Raw genomic sequence first — 21,501 nt, forward strand, 5'->3', positions numbered from 1 at the left:
GGCAGCAGCTTAGCCACATAACACGGATTCCCTGGCACATGTAATCGAAAGAAACAGTGGATATTTCACATCTTTTCAAAGACTGGAGGCTGTAAAGAGTGACGTTTTTTGCCAAAAAAATAAAGCCAAAACGCATACGTGAATTTAAGGATTTTAACTGCATGCTGTAGTTACATGTACATCTCTTTTACGGAGGAAACCCATGCTAAAATAAAACTCTGTAGTCACAAATTTGACCGTGTTGAATATATGTTGTAGTATGTGATTCCTACAGTGTAAAAAAAATATACTAACATCTTAGAAACGTTGTAAAATTATTGAAATAGGTTAAGAAAGCCACCGCTATGGTGAGATTGATTTGTTTAGATCCAGTGAACTTGCTGCCTTGACAACGCTACGTCATGGCTTCGGTACTGTAATGGCACCATTTGCCATTGTGAGATCACCAGATTCCTTCCTGCCTGTGATCCAATGGCACCATTCAGCCAAAGATCCTTGATTACTCCCCTGTAACCCTCTCTGATTCAGCTGGTCAAAACCAATCACAGGCAGCATTAATCAGACGGAGGCAGTCTCCACCCCCTACGCCCCTTCAAAGGTCATTAATATACATTAGGGTCTGTGCCATAAGCACTTATGTCCCTCCTAATGTCCAGTCAAGCGTGAAATCTCTCGTTACCCTGAGTGTTCTCTTCTGCCTGCTGCACCTCTCCCGGTTGATGTGTGTGTGTGTGTGTGTCCGTCCGTCCGTTTGTGTCCCTCTGGCCAGGGTGGGAATTTCAGAGTGGCTCGCTATGTGGTCAGCAGTGACGGGGTGAGAGGGAGTTTGTGTGTGTGTGTGTGTGTGTGTATGAGAGTGAGTGATCGAGCCTGTGTGTCAAAGAGAACGGGAGTGTGAGTGTGTGTGTGTGTGTGTGGCCTTTCTGCATGCCTAGGTTTTGTGTGAATATCAGAGCCCCTCTGGCCCTCATCATGTGCTTGTATGTGTGTGGTCAGTACTCTCCGACTGATCAGAGTCACTTCTCCAGTCCTGTGGTGACTTCTCATTTCATTCCTTTTGTTCCCACGCGGTTGACCTTATGGCCTTTTAATTCCACACATCACTTCTGTCACTTTGTGCTCCAGGTATCTGCATTCTACATTTAGTTAAGTTATAGGACTCCAGTCCAGAGCAGACACAAGCAGTTGGGTTAGATTTTACCTCCACATGATGTAAAATTTGATTTTGATTTTGCATTATCCAAAGTAATCACCTGGCCAGGGACTGCAGATGGAAATTAGTTAGTAGATAAATATGGTGCAAAGCCTCTTTTTTTGTGTGCATGATTCCTGATGATACGGATTAATTTAGTTAAAAAATAAATAACTTGAAGTGGGAGGAAGTATGGGCCACATTTTCTGGCCACATGTTATTTGAACCTCCAGCGAATAAAAGCCTGGCTCTGCTAGCATCATGCTCTACTAATAGATCCTTTCAAGCTGTAATCTTCACCACCTTTCTCGGAACAGCTTTAGCAACTTAAGCGAGGCCTCCGCCATGTTGCTGGGTCTTTTCCAGTTTATGACTGTGGCCGTGAATTTGACAATGCCCTCCAGCTCTCCAACTGTAGAGGCTCCACCCCCCCACCCCCCAAACACCACCTCCAGCACCCACTCTCCACACTGGAGCCCACGCTGCCACTATCCACACACTCCCAAGTCCCATCCTGTTTCCTCTTATCCAGCAGAACAGAATTCCTTATCCAGAATTCCTCATCTTTCTCCGTGCACTCTCCCCCCTGCCGCCAACACTTCACCCGGATTCAGGAAGTCTCTTTTTGTGTGTCTGTGTGTGTGTGTGTGTGTGTGTGTGTGTGTGTGTGTGTGTGTGTGTGTGTGCGCTCTGCCTCATCCCCACACGTCTGTGTCCTGTCCAGAGCTGCCACTTCCTCTTTCAGCTACTGCTCGCTTGCACACTCACTTCTGATGAGTATAGGGGGAAGAAGGAGATTTTTGTTTCTTTGGTTTTGCTTTGTTTCTTTTGATAAGGAGGTAAAAGCGGATGTGAAGTGTGTTTCAAACTGTGTAAACTTTTTTTTTTACAATGAAGAGATTGAAATCACTGTTTTATAGGCAGTCAGTGTTTGCTGTTCTTTCTACCTTTCAAATGCCAGGCAGCACATTACATGCCCCTTTGAGCAGTATCTTCGTTCGTCCATCTTTCCTGTTTTCTGCATGGGCTGAACAGGAGCTCAGCCTCCACCAGCACACCTGTGAGCCTCATGTTTGTCCCCATCAATCCCCCCCCACCCTCTGTCCCTTTTGACATATGGTTACCTTGACAACAGCCAGAGTGACAGCCCCAGGGCAGCACTGTCTGGGTGAGGTCACGTTCATTTGCATAAAGAATGCATCTTGGAATGGTCTTGGCTTCCGCTGGGCTCTGAATGCTCTGGATTCCGAGCGGCACAGATCACCGTCGTCGGGGTAATTGAAAACACTTGGCACCCATTGTGTGCTTTTTCGCTCGAGTCAGGTGGCGATCTCGAACGTAATGAATAGATTATGTAGTGGAGAAGGAGCGGAATGAAGTGGGGACGCACCCGTTTCCTGCGCTGGCTCTTGACTGAAAATGCCCAGCGAAGCGCACAAACCTCTAGACTGCTCATGTCACCACAAAGCACCGTGATTGGATAAGAATTTTTCCGCTCACTGTGCCGTGATTGGCTGTAAAGCCCTCATAGAGTTTGAGGTCATACTGTTTAGTTTCTGAGATCTTCAGGTGGAACATGGTGTTCATTAATATAGAATTTTCTCATTCTTTTTTAGGCTGTCTATGTAAAGCACTTTATTTTGGGGGGGAAGTTTTTCACTTCCTGTTACAATCTTTCAGAAACAAGTCACATGCATGAAGCTCTGTACAAATGATTTATCAAATGTCACAAAAACACAATTGTCATAACATAATGCTGCAAACCTTGTTTTTGGAGTCCTCTTTAGTCTCAAAGGGTTTATTGTGGTGTGCAATCCTAACCCCTCTGAAGTGCCCTTGTGACCGTTTACAATTGGAATTGTTTTGAAAGGATAGGAGTTAAATTGTGTTTCTCCCTCCCTCCAGTCTGGGCGTATTGATAAGGCCTACCCCACCGTATGCGGGCACACAGGCCCTGTGCTGGACATCGACTGGTGCCCGCACAACGACCACGTCATCGCCAGTGGCTCAGAGGACTGCACAGTCATGGTAAGTTTCCTCACCATACACACACACACACACACACACACACACACACCTGTCAGAAATTCACTTTCTTTTGTTGGCAAGCACTAGTTTCTCCCCCATTGACTATTCCGATGACTGCACATGGTATGCGGTCTCGCCACACACACCACATCAGAAATTCACTTCCTTTTGTTAGCAAGCGCTAATGTTACCAGTGACTATTCCGATGACTGTAGTCACTACAGTTATGTACAGTTTGTTTTTTTTTTAAACCACAAATCTGTCAGAAATTTACTTCCTTTTGTTAGCAAGTTTGAATTTCTTCCCCCTTTAATCTGGAGACTATTCATCAGATGACAGTCACGGTAAGTGTCATTACCACAGAACGATCAGAAAGTCACTTATCTTGCCCAATTTCCCAGAGTTTTTATTTGTACTTTGTACTCAGAGGATTGTACAATCATTATGGGTAAACAACTTAACTACACCTATCTGAAATGAGTCTCTTACTCATCAGGCAGTAATTTCAGAAATCACCTCCACCTAGGAGGATATGTTTGCGTTGTGGTTTATTTGTTTGTTTGTCTGTCTGTGTGCAGGATTATACAAAAAACACTGGCCCGATTTCCAGGAAACCTGATGCTCAGGTGTATGTAGCCTGGGCCAAGTAAGAGCCTGTTAAATCCTGGAGTGGCTCAGATTCACAGGGATTTAGTTTCACTTCCAATGACACTGCTAATGTTAATAACGCAGTATTTGGCCGTTGAGGGGGTTCTCCCTCTCCAATAGCCCTTTTAGTCCCTCCTCCTCTTCTCTGCTGTGTTATGAAAAGCAACTTAACAACATCAATCTGGAATAAGCTTGTCATTGTTATCTATTATTATCTTTTCAAAACCAAGTGGTAGTTTTGAACCCCTAAGCTCAGAGGATTTTTCGGTCTTGGTTTGCGCCTTTACTTAGACAAGACCCCTGGATGCACACGTGTGTCTGAAATTAAATCATCTTCTTTGTTATCAAGCGGTAATTGGATGACACCATTCTATCCCCTACTCTGGAGGCATGTCCATTTTCAGGGGCATTTTTGGCATTTATTGGGGCGTTAACTTTTTAACTTTTCTGTTCATGCGTGATGCGATGTGTGCAGGATGGTTGTAATTCAGTCAGTCATCAAAAACACTTCAATTCAATGTATTCGCTGGTTAGGCAGAGAGAATATAGTGTAATCCATCACAGGTTACAGATTTTAAAACAGGATTTTACACAAATGTAGGGGGATTTTTTCACACACACGCACAGGTGCACAGTAAGATGACTGTTTCTTGATGTGTTCCTGAGTGGGCATCGTTTTGATTTCTTTTTAAATGCCGCCAGCCTTGGCATATCACTAAAACCAATACATTGATAGCTCTGATCTGCGGACACAGGTGATTCATTCCATTAGCACAGCACACGCATTACTGTGTTGAGTAGCATTGAACAATAATGCAAGCTGATGAAAATGCTAATTTTATGCTATTTTTTTTGCCTAACAAAGGCTGCATCCCAAACCGCATACTTCGCTTCGTACACTGCTAGTGTGCACTGAGCACTTACATCCGTAGTGCCCACTTTTTGATGGTTAGTACTGTCCCAATATCTGCACTATATAGTTTTGTCAACTATTTCCAACTGTTTTTCTTCATTCTACACATGACCCCCCCACACACACACACACCTCCTCCTCCTCCTGTTTTAAGCACAGTTGGACTTATTAGGAAATGTGTTAATGCACGTATGTGACGCAAAGCACAGGCGAGGACTTTGACTTCACAATCATGGGCGCGTCAACTCTGGAATGTTCAGGCGCAATATTCTAAACACCTTGCTTACCATCAGCTTATCTTACTCACAACTATTTTCATAATGTCCATATATGTCCATATATGTCCATATGTCCATAACCATCTTTAAAAAAGGAGTGCAGGCAGTGGTGTCAAAGTTTATTATTTAGTATTTTTACACCCTGTGAATTATTTGCTTGTCTCCTATAAATTTTTTTAAAAAAACCTGCAATTTACTGATAAGATCTCATTCAGAAATGATTTTCAGTGCAATTACAACTGTCACATAGACTAGACTGGCTAAACTAACGTTCGACTTATCAGTCCATCACTTAAGATGCTGGACAGACGTGTAGCTGCTTGGCCCGGCCTGATTGGATAAGGCCCATGTGAGAGTCATTCATTGCCTTAGGAGCACGGACTTCACCGACCCCTTGCCTCCTTATTTGGCCAGGAGGCTTGCTTTGACAATCAGACATTTGAGATGTCAAGTGAGCCATACGGAAAGAATGTCGTAAAAGACACTCTTTCATTTTTCTGCGTTTTGCATCAGCATGTGGTGGTTGCAGAGGCCGTTATGTGTACGGTACTACTCGGGTGTTCAGTTATTTGCACCCTAAACAAGTAAACGTATTGACTACTTTCACTCTTGTCGTTTAGGTTGTGCATACGGCAGCCCCGAACATGGAGTTGCCAATGCATCCAGATATGGTCACAAACAAGGAAAACGGACGTTAATAATAGGTTTAAATGTGCGTAACATGCGGCGTTATTAGAATATAATGTGATCAGCCAGAGCAGCTGTAGAATAAAAGCCAATCTGGATCACTCTGTCCTCTGTCAGGTGTGTGAACACATTTTGTAAAATGTGTTTTCAAAATCACATAGACGCCATGTTGTGTGCAGGGCATCAGACACAATCCCATAATGCCGACAGAATGTAGGTGAGGAAACACATACAGTAAGTAGTTGGTGCAAATTAAGAAATTTAGTCCAATTTCCAAGCATCGATATCAACACACAAATCACATGATACTTCGAAGTATCAGGCCACTGATTCTTCACACTGGTCAACCATGCAACAAGAAAACTAACCAAGTTCCTTCTGATTCTTCTCTGTGCCTCCGTGAATTGGTTGATAAATATGGGCATGATCACACCCAAGCAATGTGGTCATCCCAGTAAGCATTAGTAGTGGCTGTAAGTTTTTGCTGCCACCTGCAGGCTTAATATTGCAACTACGTATTCCTATGACTCCAGAAACCATGCACAACTGTTTGCATTGTTTACATCACAGCTTCCTTACAAAAATGTGTTTGTCAAATGTGCGCCTTCACAATATTGTTTTGTCATTATGTACTAAAAGTAATTTTATCAGTTAAAAAAAACAAACATTAATACCTATTATTTTTTTGTTTTTTAAATGAATGTCATGTAGGATAGAATTACCACGGTCAATGTTGAGCACATAACCTGGGTACAGACGTCCCATATGGAACATATACTCTATAGAACATATACTCTATAGAACAATCTTACACTCGCAGTGCCCCCTCCCTGGGCTTGTTCAAAAAGCACCTCAAAACACATCTGTTCAATGAGGCCTCTACATTTACATTTAGTCATTTAGCTGACGCTTCTATGCAAAGCCACTTCCAACTATCAAGGTACAACAAAGGTACAGTGCCACTAGGATATTGTTAGTGCAGCAATAGGTACTACTCACATAGAATAGAATAGCAGTCCAAGCGAAGTTGGTGGAGAGAGAGAAGAGGGATAGTCAGGATGGGGAAGAAGGTAGTGGTAAGTGCTAGATTAAGCCAGCTGATAGCAGTGCTTAGAGAGGCGGTACTGTCAGAAGAGTTGGGTCTTCAGGAGGTTTTTGAAGATAGAGAGGGATATCTGTAACCTCCCTCCGGTACCCCTCCTTTTGTAATGTGACCTTGGGTATCTTGAAAGGTGCTTAAAAGTTGTTGTTGTCGTCGTCGTCGTCATAGACATAGACTGAGCGTGATGTGAGTGTCTTGTGTGTTTCAGGTGTGGCAGATCCCTGAGAACGGCCTCACCATTGCCATGGCAGAGCCCGTGGTGGTGCTGGAGGGGCACTCCAAGAGAGTGGGCATCGTCACATGGCACCCAACCGCCCGAAACGTCCTACTCAGTGCCGGTATGTGAGCAGCAAGCATGCACCGTCCCAATTATTCATGTCTAAGTATCAAAGCAGATGTTTTTTTGAGGTTTAAATACATAGTAACAATATTTATAAATCAGTTTGTGTGCTCACGGGACATGGAGACCATGATTTTGGTTAGTACCTCTACCAGTGTAACCACTGGAAAGAAATTGCGGACAGATTTTGTACAGCGAACAGTATTAAAGGTTAATGTTTGAAGTTTTTGTAGTATGAAATCTGTGTCTGACTTCGTGGATACATTACGTCAGGTTTACTTTGGTCCTGATTGTTTGAAGGTTTGCTTGCACACTTAGAATAGATACCCACAAAATATCTAAAATGGTCTTCTGACTAGATATGGAAAGCCTATATGTTTCAAATGAAGGAAAATGATCTTGGCATGTGCTCAAATGTGCAAAACATCATTGGTATTATGGATGCTACTAGGCAACGCTCAGGCAGTTACTATATTAAGACTACCCGTATCTTACTTCAGGCAAAGCAGACTATTTTGACTTGTAAGGCATCCAAACCTTTACTGTTGAAGAACTTTGCTGCACTTGTCCATCAGCAAAGGCAAGGAGATGAGCGTATGACGGATGGTTGACTTGCTTGTTTGCTTGTTTGTTTTGTTGTCAGGCTGCGACAACGTGATCATGATCTGGAATGTGGGGACGGGCGAGTCGCTGATCACGCTGGACGAAATGCACCCCGACGTCATCTTCAGCGTGAGCTGGAGCCGCAATGGTAGTCTCATCTGCACCGCTTGCAAAGACAAGAAAGTGCGCGTCATCGACCCCCGGAAGGAGCAGATCGTCGCCGTAAGTGCACAGCACGCACACATGCAGTCTCACACACACACACTAATTGATCTGGAAAAGTGGATATGAATACACGCACACACACTGACTAATCTGAAACTGTACACATATTGATTAATCTGGAAAGTGGATATGAATACACACACACTGATTGATCTGAAAAAGTGGGTGTGTACTCTCACACACACACACACACTGATCTGAAAAGGTGGATATGAATACACACACACTGATTGATCTGAAAAAGTGGGTGTGTACTCTCACACACACACACACACTGATCTGAAAAGGTGGATATGAATACACACACACTGATTGATCTGAAAAAGTGGGTGTGTACTCTCACACACACACACACACTGATCTGAAAAGGTGGATATGAATACACAAACACACCGACGGATCTGAAACTGTGGGTGTGCACACACACACACACACACACACACACACACACACACACACACACACACACACACACACACACACAGAAAGATAATGAATGACTTTGATGGACACACCACTGACCGACTGCTGTGGCATATGATTGGCAGGAGAAAGACAAGGCCCACGAAGGAGCTCGGCCTATGAGAGCCATTTTCCTGGCGGACGGGAACGTCTTCACCACAGGATTCAGCCGCATGAGCGAGAGGCAGCTGGCACTCTGGAACCCGGTAAGCCCCACCCCCAGAACACCTCGCCATCTGAGAGATGCCGAATTCCTTAAAGGAGAAATTTTGTGATTGTAGAAAATATATATGAAATGAAACTAAACACCCATTCACACATCAGAGACAGTGTTATTGAATAATGAAATAAAAATAATAAAAAAATTGACTCAAAGTAATAATGTAATGTTGTTCGGTGAAGGTAGCACGATATCCATATCGTGAGGTTATGCAGATTCATATCATTGCCCACCTGTTAATTTTCAATTTCAATGGTCCTGACCTGAACTGTATATTTAGAAAAACAAATGTACCTCCGCGCTACTGCGGGTCACATCTAGCGCATCGACGGGAGAGGACTGAATCCAGTGTGAGAGAGAGAGTTCACCAGAGCGACAAAGATGTTGGATTTTAGTTTTTATTATTCAGGTGCCAACATAAGGACTAACGTTTCGACGTGGCACACGTCGAAACGTTAGTCCTTAGGTTGGCACCTAAACCGTATATTGTCTGCAGAAATCGTGGTAGGTAGGTAAGGTAGGCTGGGGCTTTATTTTTTGTATGTGACGTCCATTGTCTTTTCGCAGAAAAACATGGACGAGCCCATCACAGTGCACGAGATGGATACAAGCAACGGCGTTCTCCTCCCATTCTATGACCCTGACACTAGCGTGGTGTACCTGTGTGGAAAGGTAGACTTGATCTACTCAAAGTAATAACTTAATCCTATGACGAACAACACTACAAATGCAACTAGCTGTGTGAAATGCAGAACACTCACCCAACGTGTGTGTGTGTGTGTGTGTGTGTGTGTGTGTGTGTGTGTCTTTTTTGTGTGTGTGTGTGTGTGTGTCTTTTGTTGTGTGTGTGTCTGTGTCTCGTCTGTCCCTTGTCTGTCTCCCAGGGGGACAGTAGTATCCGCTACTTTGAGATCACGGACGAGGCCCCCTACGTGCACTACCTCAACACGTTCTCCAGCAAAGAGCCCCAGCGAGGGATGGGCTACATGCCCAAACGCGGCCTGGACGTCAACAAATGCGAGATCTCCCGGTGGGTCGCCCACTCGCTCTGCCAACTCTTAATAGGCACCAGATGGGTGCATAGGGGCTCCTCGTAATAACTCCTCTATAGGCTCGTCTGGGAAGTCTGTCAGGTGAAAGCCAGCTGGTGCAACCTGGCATTCTTATCAGATGTCACATGGAAGTAGGTCAGAATAGGTCTGGTCAGAGTTGTGTTCTGTCATATATGGCTTGTTCCCTGTGAAAAATAAACCGTGCAGCAAGACTTTACCCCTTGGACAGACCATATACCATATCGGTCACAGGGACTGTTTCCCAGGTTTTTTTTTTGTCTTATACATAGTTCAGCATTTTCTTTAGCCCCTTGTGGACACCAAAACATGATATTTTTGAATGAAATGTAGCGCTCTCACGTGTGTTCCAAGAATCCTATTCAGTGATAAGCCAGGTGACCTCCCGGAGACCTCAGGCCGAAACAGATGTGTTGTATTTGTTTTTTTTTTTTTTTTTTTTTTTTTTTTTTACTTTATCCCCATGCCCACATCACGGTCATCATCTGCTCTCTAGAATAGATCTGCAGGGCCAGAATAGTTCTGTTTGGTATTATGACTTTGTCTTTTCATATTGAGAGGATTATGAATGATTATAAAAGTGGACATTTGGGTCTTTTCAGGACACTGTTCCTTTCATATGAATTGCCTGTATTGGGTTGCAAAGACAAATATGTCCATTCCAAATGGGATATGAGGAAACAAAATCAGATGAGGGTATTAAGTCCTCTGTAATCTGGCTGTAGACATATTGTACTGTCCTTGAGGCCATTCATCAATAAGAGATATGTGAATGACCACTAGAGGGAGTTATATCTCTGTGAGAATTAATTGTGCTGAGCTATACCGGCTTTCTCAACTTGCAAAACTTTGGCCATATATGTGTAGAAGGATGCACTGTTGATGCAAAAACATTCATTACTATCACTTTCCATTCAGAAATTCTGTTCTAAAATTAAGTCCAACTCCTACGGATTGACAGACTTTATGTCTTATGTCTGCTTTATGTCTGTTTGATCTATAGAATGTCTGTCTCTTATTTTACATACAGCTAACACAATGTTCAGTAATGTGTGTTAAATAGTATGGCCATGTTTGGTTTTCTGTTCTCTCATAGGTTTTACAAACTGCACGAAAGGAAATGTGAGCCCATCATCATGACTGTCCCTCGAAAGGTAACTTACTTCCTGTCAGACATGATCGAAGGACTGATGACTGCTGTTTTGTTTTTTTTTTCTCATTGATGAAATCGCTGTTTCTCAATTTCCATTTGTTGTTGTTGTACTAGGAACCTGAGGTGCGTTCAAATTCGCAAACATAGCTGAACGTTTGCAAACAGTTTTCCATTAGCCTTGAGTTTTCGGCGAACATTTGCAAACAATCGCAAACAGTCTGAGGAGGTAGTTCTCCGCGAACATACAGTGGAACTGGACGCGAGTTTGACGAAGGCAACAATGCGATAACCGTTACAATGGAATGTTAACACCAAATCGTTCAAATTTAACTGTTCAAAGAAAACATTTTTCACCACTGCAAAAATTTGAACGCACCTCTGTGCATAAATGCTTCCAAAACATCCGGTATTCACAATAACAATTCCATAGGAACAATCTAGAATTTATATCTCCATTATAGCAGAATTATTTCACATCATAGAATGTGAAATAATCATGTAGGTCACCCTCATGTCACTACACCGGACTTAAAGATATCTGGAATCGTGCTAGAATTGAAATATGAGCCGGGTCGTCTAAGACTTCAAAATAGTTAATTATACATAAAGGCTCTGATCACTGATTTCTGATCACTTCAGGCACATGTTTCTGACTTAAACCCTGGTTCCTGTGCCGATAATGTTTTCTTTTACCTACTACAGTATGTTGTCTCCTCTCTCTCCCTGCGCAGTCGGACCTGTTCCAGGATGACCTCTACCCAGACACGGCGGGGCCGGACCCTGCCATCGAGGCAGAGGAGTGGTTCGAGGGCAAGAACGGCGAACCTATCCTCATCTCCCTCAAGGACGGCTACATCCCCGGCAAGAACCGCGACCTGAAGGTGGTCAAGAAGAACATCCTAGAGGTCAAGCCGGCCAAGAAGGCGGATGGTGGCACGGCCACTGAGACCAAACCAGGATCGCCCAAACCCACCGTAGTGAGTTCAAGTTTCTGTCTGCTTGGTTTAGATATGGGTCATCAGCAGGTCATATCGTGTACCAGCAACAAGGTGAAGGAAATGGGTAGCAAATTACTGGCAGTGGCTAGTTTGATTTCAGTCATGGAGTACAAACTCAATTCAACTCAATACAAAATCAAGTAATGTTAGGGTGACTTAATCATATCTCAGTGCCCGCAACTGTGCATGCGGGATCTAGCCTTCTTTTATTTGGATGATTGTTTTAAATTAATGATGACATGTGGTAGATATTGTCTTGGAGCCCTAATTAAATTCAAGTTGTTCTACATGGCCGATTACAGTAGTCTTAAAATCAGCGAAATATAGCAACCCAGCATTCAGACACAATGACACATGACTGGCCATAGGATGTCCCCTGGAGATCCTAGTAACCACGGTCATGTGCCAAGCCATTCAGTCATGTTTGTGAACTGAACTGGCTATTCTCTCCAATCTCGGGGTTTTCCAGGTAGTTTAAGTTCCACTCTGTGGGCTCTGTATTCTCATGACTTTCCAGCATGACCACTTCTGGGATGATGATGATTCTGGGATGATGCTGCTTTCTCCTCATTGTCTGTTTGTGACTCTTGCTGGTGGTTAGCAGTCTTAGCTGTACAAAGGAGTGCACTACGAATTAAGATTACTGGCTTATCCCAGTAGCTTCGGGAGTGACCACTTTACTGCATGTATTGCTTCTGAAGTGACTTATTGTTTTGAGATCAGTGGTAAGTTCCGAAATTAACTGGGTAAGCCAGTAACCTCACTTTGTAGTATACCACTCAGGCAACTTAATCACATAGCCGTGTACATGGTAGACCTTGTCAAGGAAATTCCCAGCCTGAAAGATATTATATTTAGTAAATCAGGGGAAGGGTTTCCTGATTTACTAAAGGTTATGTATCTACAAACACATAACCTGATTTACTATCAGGTTATGTGTTTTTTTTAATGAGTTTTATTTTAGTGGAATACCATCTTTGGAAAGGTCTGGCCAAAATAAAAGCACAGTTTTTTTTTACAGTGGCACAACCCCATTCAGAAATGAAACAAAAGAGACACTGTGATGTAGGATTTCTTAACTACAAAAAAAGTATTGAGAATTACTCCAGCAGGTGTACAGTATGTGGTTGGGCCTTTGTTTGGCTACATACAATGTGGATACAGGTCACATGTAGTCTGTAGCAACTTGAACTTGAGCAAGGCACCTAACCCCTCACTGCTCCCCGAGCGCCGCTGTTGTTGCAGGCAGCTCACTGCGCCGGGATTAGTGTGTGCTTCACCTCACTGTGTGTTTACTGTGTGCTGAGTGTGTTTTACTAATTCACAGATTGGGATAAATGCAGAGACCAAATTTCCCTCACAGGATCAAAAGAGTATATATACTTACTTATACTGAAATATGTGTGAATTATTGTGTCATTCATGTTTTCTCTCTCCTCTCTTGCTCTATCTCTTTGTCTTTTGCTCTCTCTCTCTTTTTCTCTCTCTCTCTCTCTCTCTCTGTCTCTGTCTCTCCTCTCTTGCTCTATCTCTCTCTTTTGCTCTCTCACTCCTCTCTTGCTCTATCTCTTACTCTTTTACACTCTCTCTCTCTCTCTCTCTCTCTCTCTCTCTCTCTCTTTTTGCTCTCTTTCTCTGTCTCTCTCTCCTCTCTTTCCCTCCTGTACCCCCCCCCCTTCTCCTTCTCAGCAAAACGAGGCGAAGCTGGAGGAGCTCTTGCGGGAGGTGAAGTCTCTCAGGGACATGGTGACTCTTCAGGAGCGCCGGATCGCCAAGCTGGAGGAGCAGGTTGCCAAGGTCGGCATCTAACCGAGATATCAACGCAACAAACAAGCAAGCAAGCGAGAGAGGGAAGGAGAGAGAGAGAGGGAGTATGGAGAGACTGCCATCAAAACCGCTCAGAACCACCATCCACTCTGGAGAGATATTCCAACAGGCCCGGGGGCCTGTCACTGCCAAAAAAGAATACGCCCCGTTACTCCCCGTGTTTCAATCCAGTTATCCACACACTCACACAAATACACACTTTCACACTCACAAATCTACTCACAAATACACACACACACACACACACACACACACACACACACACACACACATGTACAGAAACACCTGTTCTCCATAGTTTCTAAAGACAGTCCCCGACAACATTCCAAAATGAACTTTTATTTTTCACGCCAATCCCCCCTCAATGTTTTTAAGAATTCATGGCGCAAGATTAAGATCTTGCCTACAGAACATGAATATCAATTAATGAATAAACATTTTTTCTGTTGTTATTACTGTTGTTGAATTATTGGAAGTTGTCTTACTTTTTGTCATTACTGTAAAATTTGTGAACATTCTGATGTTAACTGTAAAGTTACTGAGCCGAATCGAAGATCTTGCTTAGTTGCATTTTAGATTTCTTTTGTTAATGCAAGCATCAGTATTGCCATAGTTCCTCAAACTTGTTTTGGAGTTGCCAAATTTGAAAGGTGAATAGCTAAATCCACCTTGTGGTCGTTTTATATTCTTTCCACTTGTATATTTTTTTTCTCTCTTTCTATGTATTCCAGACGTAACAAGGGGTGATGCAATAGAATGGTTTTACTCTAAATTGAATTTTTCTCAGATTGTATTTTGTTTTGGTTTTTGTTTTTCTTTCTTTTTTTTTTCTTCACAGTCTTCAAAAATGTAGAGGACCCATTAGTTGACCCAGAGAATAGTAAATAGAAGGGGGAGGTTGAAAGACTCTAGAAGGGGGGGGCAAAATGTCGTAAGTATTAAAGATGCCCCTTATCAATAATCAGGCACATTAATCAAATCTATTGACGGCTCTTCCTGGAGGAGTGCATTCACTGTTATTTGTCTTCAAGAGAGAGTTGAAATGCTGTGGCCATTATTATCATTGCACTTGTGCAGTGACCAACTGGAGAAATGTAGTGTTTGAGAGTTTCACCCCAACAACTCTTCTAGTTGTATTTTATCACTAGCCTCTTCTGTGGCCTCCTGTTTTCCAAATCGTTTCTGTTGGAGAGAAGAACAAAAAGACCAATAAAAGAGAAGTGCTATGTTGCGTTTTTGTTTTGGGCTCCACTTCAGAAGGATGTTCAGTAAATACCTGACGCGGATTGATACAAAATCCTACAGTATAGTTTGAGGTCTCAGTCAGAGCCAGGTTTTCTCTCGTTTCTTTTCCTCTTTCTTTCTGTCTTTTTCTCTCCCTTTTTTTTTCTTCTCTTCCCCTCTTTTGAATGTACCCCGAATGTGAAGACCTCCCCCTTCTAGTCCCCTCTCCTCCACACCAACAGAACCCCCCCCCCCACCTTCCCCTGGTATGCTGTAGGCCCTCTGGATGTACTAGATTTGAAGAGTGGGATGTCGAGAGGAGAAGACAGGTGCAACAGAGGCGAGGTGGTGGCAGCCTCTGTGGGTGTGTACATGTTCTGTAAATGTAGTGGTGACACTCGTGTGTCTGCGTGTGTGTGATCGATCAGTGCCCCCCGCGCTCTCACCCCTCCTAAAAACACCTCCACCACCAAAATCCCATAGTGCCTCAGCAGCCAAGGAGGGGGACCTGCTGTCCTCTTGGCACTTACCCCTCACTTAACCCCCCCCCCCTCCTCTCCCATCTGCCACCTATAACCCCTCCACCCTGAGCTGAGAACATTTTAAAAATGAAAATAATAAAACAAGAGAAAGGAAAAACTGTTCTGTGCATGCATTCTACGGTCTATCAATCCTGCAGAAAAGGTGAAAATAAATGAGAAACACAATAAACCCCCTCATTCTTACAAACTTCCTGTGTGTGTCTGTCGTTCTTTTTATGCCCCTGCTGTTGGCTGACTTCTGAGTGGTCTTGATGGGAAGGACAGATCCTTGCTGTCCCAAGACAGACATGTTGTTTATGCGTTCACTCACAATGTTGTTTGTTTGCTCATTCATTCATTCAAGCAGCCTTCAGTTCCATATTCATTCATGTGTTAGAGAAAAATATCTTAGTATATAGTATATATGTAGTATAGTATATCTTAGTATATATCTTAATATCCTTGCTTTAATATTTATTCAGCTACAGATACTTCAATGATTTCTAATTTGACCAAAGGCACACCTGAGCCACAAAAATACACTTTTATGTAAACGAGCTGCCTATGTGGTCAGTGAGGTTAAATTCAGGTTGCTTTGACCGGACTGACTTCACTCTAAAATAGTGGAAATAACGTTAGACCACCAAAAGACCAGTTAGTACTCCAATGAAAAGCCATCTTGTATTGACCGTGTTCAGGGAGAAGTTGTGAAACCAGCATCTTACTATTAGAAAATATAAACAGCTCAGTTCATGCAAACTTAAAGGCTTTAAGCCCTGGGGATGTTGGGGAAGGGTTTTTGGTCAATTGTGTTGCAATCGTGATGCAATTGTGCATTTAAAGGCCTGTGAGTGGCTTGCTTGGGTGAAGTGCTGTCCTTAACAATACTGTTTACATTTCGCCATGAAGGTGCTGAGTAGTCACGTAGAGAGACGTGCGCCCTGCGGACCCAAGAAGAGGAGCTTGCTCACCAGCAGTGACTCAGTACAACAGGAAGTGGCGGTTTCCATGGAGATGGGCCTTGCTGCTTGCCACATCACCGCCACATTTCCATTCGCTCATAGCTCAGAAATTAAGCCCAGTAGGAGAAGTAGTTACACTACACAGGATCTCTAAAGAGCACTTAACGTTATTCTAAACGTTAGGCCTTGCCTAGAGCAAAAGCAAAGGTTTTTAAATGGTTTGTGACTGCCAAAAAGAATTATGCATTCTTTCCTATGTCTAGACTACTATTTCAAGGCACAACCATGTACACAGACCCTTCAACACATGGACGTCATACTTCTCTCCAAGTCAAGACATCATAACCCTCAAATGAGATATCTATACCTATAGTGCTTTCAGTTTTCTGCATATGAAAGGAACATGCTTACATAATATGGCTAAAAGTCAGCTTCCTAATAAGGTCATTATGCAAGGTATTATATACATAGCATACTGATAGTTTTACATAGCACCACTTCCACTGCACAATGTGACATTCTCTCTCTCTCTCTCTCTCTCTCTCTCTCTCTCTCTTTCTCTCTCACACAAACACACACACACACATACACACACACACACATACACTCTCTCTCTTTCTCTCTCACATACACACACACTATCTGTCTCTCTCTCTCACACACACACACATTCACAAAACAAGCGGAAATGTTTTGAGGTTGCAAAAAAGCATCAAGCAGCCTCTTGCTCAACACTATGACAGTTCCGTCAACGTTCAGACGTGACTGAGAGACACTTCCTGCTTCCTCCTTTCAGGTTGGGCCCTGCCTGCGCGTCCAACGACCCGCAGCTGTGGGCCACCTTCAGACATGTGCTCCTGGCCAAAACTTCCCAACGTGATGTCCTGCCACTCCTGCTAACACCTCTCTCTTTTTCACCTGCTCTGAGGTAAGGCTCTGCTACAATAAAGTGTTGTGTGTTCGCATATGAGTGACACTACTTAGGTTTCATTCAGATGCTACGTTTTGTCTCCTCCATTGCCCCAAGATATGTTTTTGTGTTGTTTTGTGTGGCTTTAAGAATGTGGTTGATTGTTCTTTGATAGTATGTCTTTATTTGTTGTACCTGATTAGTGATACCTTTTGTTGGTTCTGGTCATGAGAAGATTGTTCATGATACACTTTTACAGCACGACAAGTAATGCTGTAAAAGTTCTTCAAATTTGTTTCCAATGTCAATGGATGTAGTCTTTCCATTGCTTTGAATGTATAAAAATCCTATTCCTATCCTTTATTGAATACAACACTAGTTGTGAGAAATGATTTGTCAAGATTTGTCATTTGTCATATTTTAGTCATCGTTTTCATACTAGCAATAATTATTATACCAGTATATCCAATATGCTTTCCAATGTAAATTTTAAAAGTGATACTGAAGGGACAATGTACCGCGATTTACCATTTCCTGTTACCATTACATAATGGTATTGGGTAGTTTTATAGAAATAGAGAAACATCTCCTGGCAGAAACACTACTGTTTTTTTATGGTAATGCAATCAGTCAGCATTAACATCCTCTTTTCGACTGCTCAGTGGTGGAAGGTGTCTCCATTCTAATTGGTGCGTGGCTGTAGTTGAATGTTGTATGTTGGTGTACAGTATATTTGCTATGGTTTGCTAATGTTATTATTATTTTGTCTTGCAATACCACCATCTTTATAATTCAGTGTAAATGGCTATTGCAAGGGGTGGTGAATCGACTCTGTAATTGACCCTGGAACCAAAACCATGCAGTGTACATTGTTTAGATTTAGATTCAACTAGAATCTGAAAATGTGATTTCAATATTTGAAAATCTGATCTTTGTGTTCTGGGGTTCCTTATATATTATGAATGTTTTTTTATTTTGGAAAATGAAAGTGTTTCTATGATATACGGAAGGTGTGGGCACAGAGACCCAATGTCAGTAATAAACAGAACCATTCGATGGAATAGAGAAGAAGCCCATATCTTCTCTGATCTTTACTTCGCAATCACTAATCTTTGTGTCATATTTTCTTTCTAGAATGGTCACCATGACATGGTTATCTCACTCATTTACGGTTGTGCTGTCGATCATGTTCCTGTTGGTTTTGATGACTCCAGTGCTCACCACGGCCCACTTTCCCGAGCACATGAAAAAGGAAGCTCCAAGAAATCGACGCTCGATCTCGCCTTCTGACGTGAGCGTAACTGCCAGTGCTACAAACAGCAGCTCAGCTTCTGGATCTTCTGGTCCTTTAAAGAACGCCTCTGCCACCACACAGGCTCCTGGGACCTCTACAAAGCCCTCTGTGACACAAACCTTAAGTCACACTCAAGAACACCTAGCCAACACAGAGCCAGCTTCTAACACAAGCGATATTGCGGACACCACCCAGCCAAAGACACGTACGGCTACTGTGGGTCCCCGGGCTTTTGGAGACAATAAGACAACATCCGATTCTTCTATCAAACCAACTTCCACCCCTACAAAGAATGTTTCATCTGGAGTGGCATCTCATACCGATCACTCAAGAAACACTTCAGACTCCACCACAACTTCAGACAGGCCTCACTCATCCCACAAGTCTCAACCCATACCCACAACTCCCTTGGTCCATACTAATGCATCTACAACATTATCTAATGATTCAGTGTCCACTGTCTCTGGGGCATCTGGTGACTCTACGAAGATGATGACAACCGAGCGTGTGCTGACCACCACCACCAACGTGTCCAACACTTCAGCCATCGTCGTCCATCCGAGGCCACATCCAAAAGTCACAACCACTGCAACAGCGACAACGAAGATGACATCCAAATCGAAACAACCACCTTCGACCCCAAGGAAGAGCGACTGTCCACTGCAAACGGCGGTCCCGGGACAGAAGCATCAGGGCCTGGTGAACAACTGCCTGATCGCCATAGCCTCCCTGGCAGGCCTGGCCACCTTCTTCATGGTGTGCTCCATTGTCCTCTGCACCAAGCTCTCCGCCGCCAAGCACCGGTACCGATCCTGGCTGAGGTCATCTGGCGGGGAGGGCACGGAGATGGTGTGCATCTCCGCCCTGCTGCCGGACGGTGATGGCCCGGTGGTGAGGCCCAAGACCCCGAAGAGCAACGGCGCCCTCATCCCTGTCACAGACACGGATGGGGACAGCGATTGCGGGGACAACCTCACCCTCAACAGCTTCCTGCCAGATGCATGAGTAGGGCTAGGCAGCCTCTCTCACAACCGTTATTGCCAGTTTCCTGCCAGATAGTGAGCAGCGTATACTAGACATGGACATGGGCTGGGCTGCTTCAGATTTCCTGTTTCCTGCCAGATAATGAACAACTGTCACAGATTTAAGGTGTAGTGCACCCTGATATTTGGTTTTAGTTGCGTTATGGAATTCATCATAAGGGCTATGATGGAGATTAATATCTTTTGATGCCAGCCTCTTAAAACAAATGTTGGAAACAAAGCAAACTGTTGTCCTTATCTGTACATAGAGTTGCCAGTTGTGTTGTTTTCAACATATTCATAGCCTCAAAAGTATTTATTTATTCTGAGAATTTCAATCTTGTTCCCAAAAATGAAAAAAAGCAACATCATGTAAACTGCTCAAAGTAATTTTGATGATACACTGACCACAACATATAATATTGGCATTGTACATTCAGAACGCCTGGTATTGCACTTTGCAACTTTTGTGGAATGTGGCCCTAGACACTTTTCAACACACTGTGATTGCACCCCTAAATGTTGAACAAAAATATGGTAAATAGTAAACAGTACATTGATAAGTGATAACAAGGGGTCCCACACCCATCCGCACATTATATTGCTTTAAGTGACAGAGGCCAATCAATCTGACAATAAATCAACATCTCTACTTTGCAAACAACCTTTACTACTGCATAAACATGCGTGTTAGGAATTTGAGGATCTGAGATTGGTTGCATTCCTTGCAACATGCAACCCTTTACCTGAAAACACCAAAAAGGAAGCAGTTGGACTTTTAAACAGATACTTCCCCTTTCAGCGCACACAACCAGTTCTAACATGCTTATTCATTACTGACACAATACAACAACAACACATTGTCTTTATATAGCGCTGTATGTCAGTGTCAATAGGCACTGTTTGCTATTTTGTTATATGACATGTATGTTTATTGTATTATTGCATACATTGCATCTCACACTTGAAGCAGTGTACCTACCTACTCATCTAAGCCATTCTAAGCAGTGATACAGTCAGTGATACTGTAGTTGTTTCTGTATTTTATTTCCCCATTCACACATGGCCTGTATTTTCGGATTCAGGGTTCCATTAACCATACAGCATCAAAACAAATGTATTTAATTTATTTTTTTATTTTTTGTAAGGCTAATTGAGAAAAAGGTTGAATTTTGGCTCAGATGTTTTAAGTTCCCTGACTAATTTAATCTTGCACTGAAAAATAAAACCTACAAAAACCCCACAATTCTTGTATGAGTTGAGTTGACTCAGGACTGCAACCAGGACTTTGTGTGAGAACTGTGTTTCTTCGGGTGCCTCAGCTGTGTGCAGACAGACAGCTCTCGCACTGGCTCTCGCTGGGATTCACCCCTGATTTATACGCCTGGAATGAAAGCAGCAGACATTAACTGCGAGGCTACTGCACGATGACCTTGGACTCCGTCCAGCCAATCCCCCCAAAGTGTCACAGGAGAGGAGATGAGAGGAGATGGAAAATGCAGACCCTGCTTTATCAAATCCCTGTCAGGACAAGACATGTTTCAGAAAACCATTTTTCTTTGTAAGTGCATGCACATTGTGTACTTAAGCACTTGTTGGATGTAACATGTTTTATAGAATATCTTGTATAATTTCATAAATTATAAATAAATAAAAGAGGATATTGAAATACTCTGTATTATTAAAGTAATATGCTATTTTATTTATTTTATCAAAAAATGCATGAAGAAAATCCAAAATGATCATGCAGAAAGTACATTACCATAATGGAACAAAATCAACGTAGCTGCTTGATTCTTATTTGAAGTACATTCCAAACTCC

At 42.9% G+C, this 21,501-nt stretch overlaps 2 protein-coding genes across 4 annotated transcripts in view; both read left to right on the top strand.

Moving 5' to 3' along the window:
* coro1cb (coronin, actin binding protein, 1Cb) overlaps nt 1-15,699 on the top strand; it is a 29,549-nt gene extending 13,850 nt beyond the window's left edge. For all 3 annotated transcript variants that reach the window (XM_048258525.1, XM_048258526.1, XM_048258527.1), the window contains exons 3-11: nt 3,098-3,220; nt 7,057-7,186; nt 7,832-8,013; nt 8,565-8,684; nt 9,266-9,370; nt 9,583-9,728; nt 10,865-10,922; nt 11,653-11,898; nt 13,609-15,699. In XM_048258525.1, coding sequence (XP_048114482.1) covers nt 3,098-3,220; nt 7,057-7,186; nt 7,832-8,013; nt 8,565-8,684; nt 9,266-9,370; nt 9,583-9,728; nt 10,865-10,922; nt 11,653-11,898; nt 13,609-13,728 — 1,230 coding nt within the window. In that variant the 3' untranslated portion in view covers nt 13,729-15,699. The remainder of the gene's footprint in view (nt 1-3,097; nt 3,221-7,056; nt 7,187-7,831; nt 8,014-8,564; nt 8,685-9,265; nt 9,371-9,582; nt 9,729-10,864; nt 10,923-11,652; nt 11,899-13,608) is intronic.
* Nucleotides 15,700-16,394: 695 nt separating this feature from the next.
* Nucleotides 16,395-20,922, top strand: selplg (selectin P ligand). Its single transcript, XM_048259406.1, has 3 exons — nt 16,395-16,572; nt 17,213-17,381; nt 18,498-20,922. Exons 1-3 carry the CDS (start codon nt 16,395-16,397, stop codon nt 19,660-19,662), a joined length of 1,512 nt encoding a protein of 503 aa, XP_048115363.1. The 3' UTR covers nt 19,663-20,922.
* The last annotated feature ends 579 nt before the right edge of the window (nt 20,923-21,501 follow it).

Source organism: Alosa alosa, chromosome 12, assembly GCF_017589495.1.
Source record: "Alosa alosa isolate M-15738 ecotype Scorff River chromosome 12, AALO_Geno_1.1, whole genome shotgun sequence".
Taxonomy (NCBI): domain Eukaryota; kingdom Metazoa; phylum Chordata; class Actinopteri; order Clupeiformes; family Clupeidae; genus Alosa; species Alosa alosa.

What these genes read in the sequence shown, in the direction of transcription:
- selplg (XM_048259406.1), top strand. Translation starts at nt 16,395, where the DNA reads ATGAAGGTGCTGAGTAGTCACGTAGAGAGACGTGCGCCCTGCGGACCC. An exon ending in TAGCTCAGAAATTAAGCCCA is followed by an intron (nt 16,573 to 17,212) that starts GTAGGAGAAGTA and finishes GTCAACGTTCAG; the next exon opens with ACGTGACTGAGAGACACTTC. An exon ending in TCTTTTTCACCTGCTCTGAG is followed by an intron (nt 17,382 to 18,497) that starts GTAAGGCTCTGC and finishes TTTTCTTTCTAG; the next exon opens with AATGGTCACCATGACATGGT.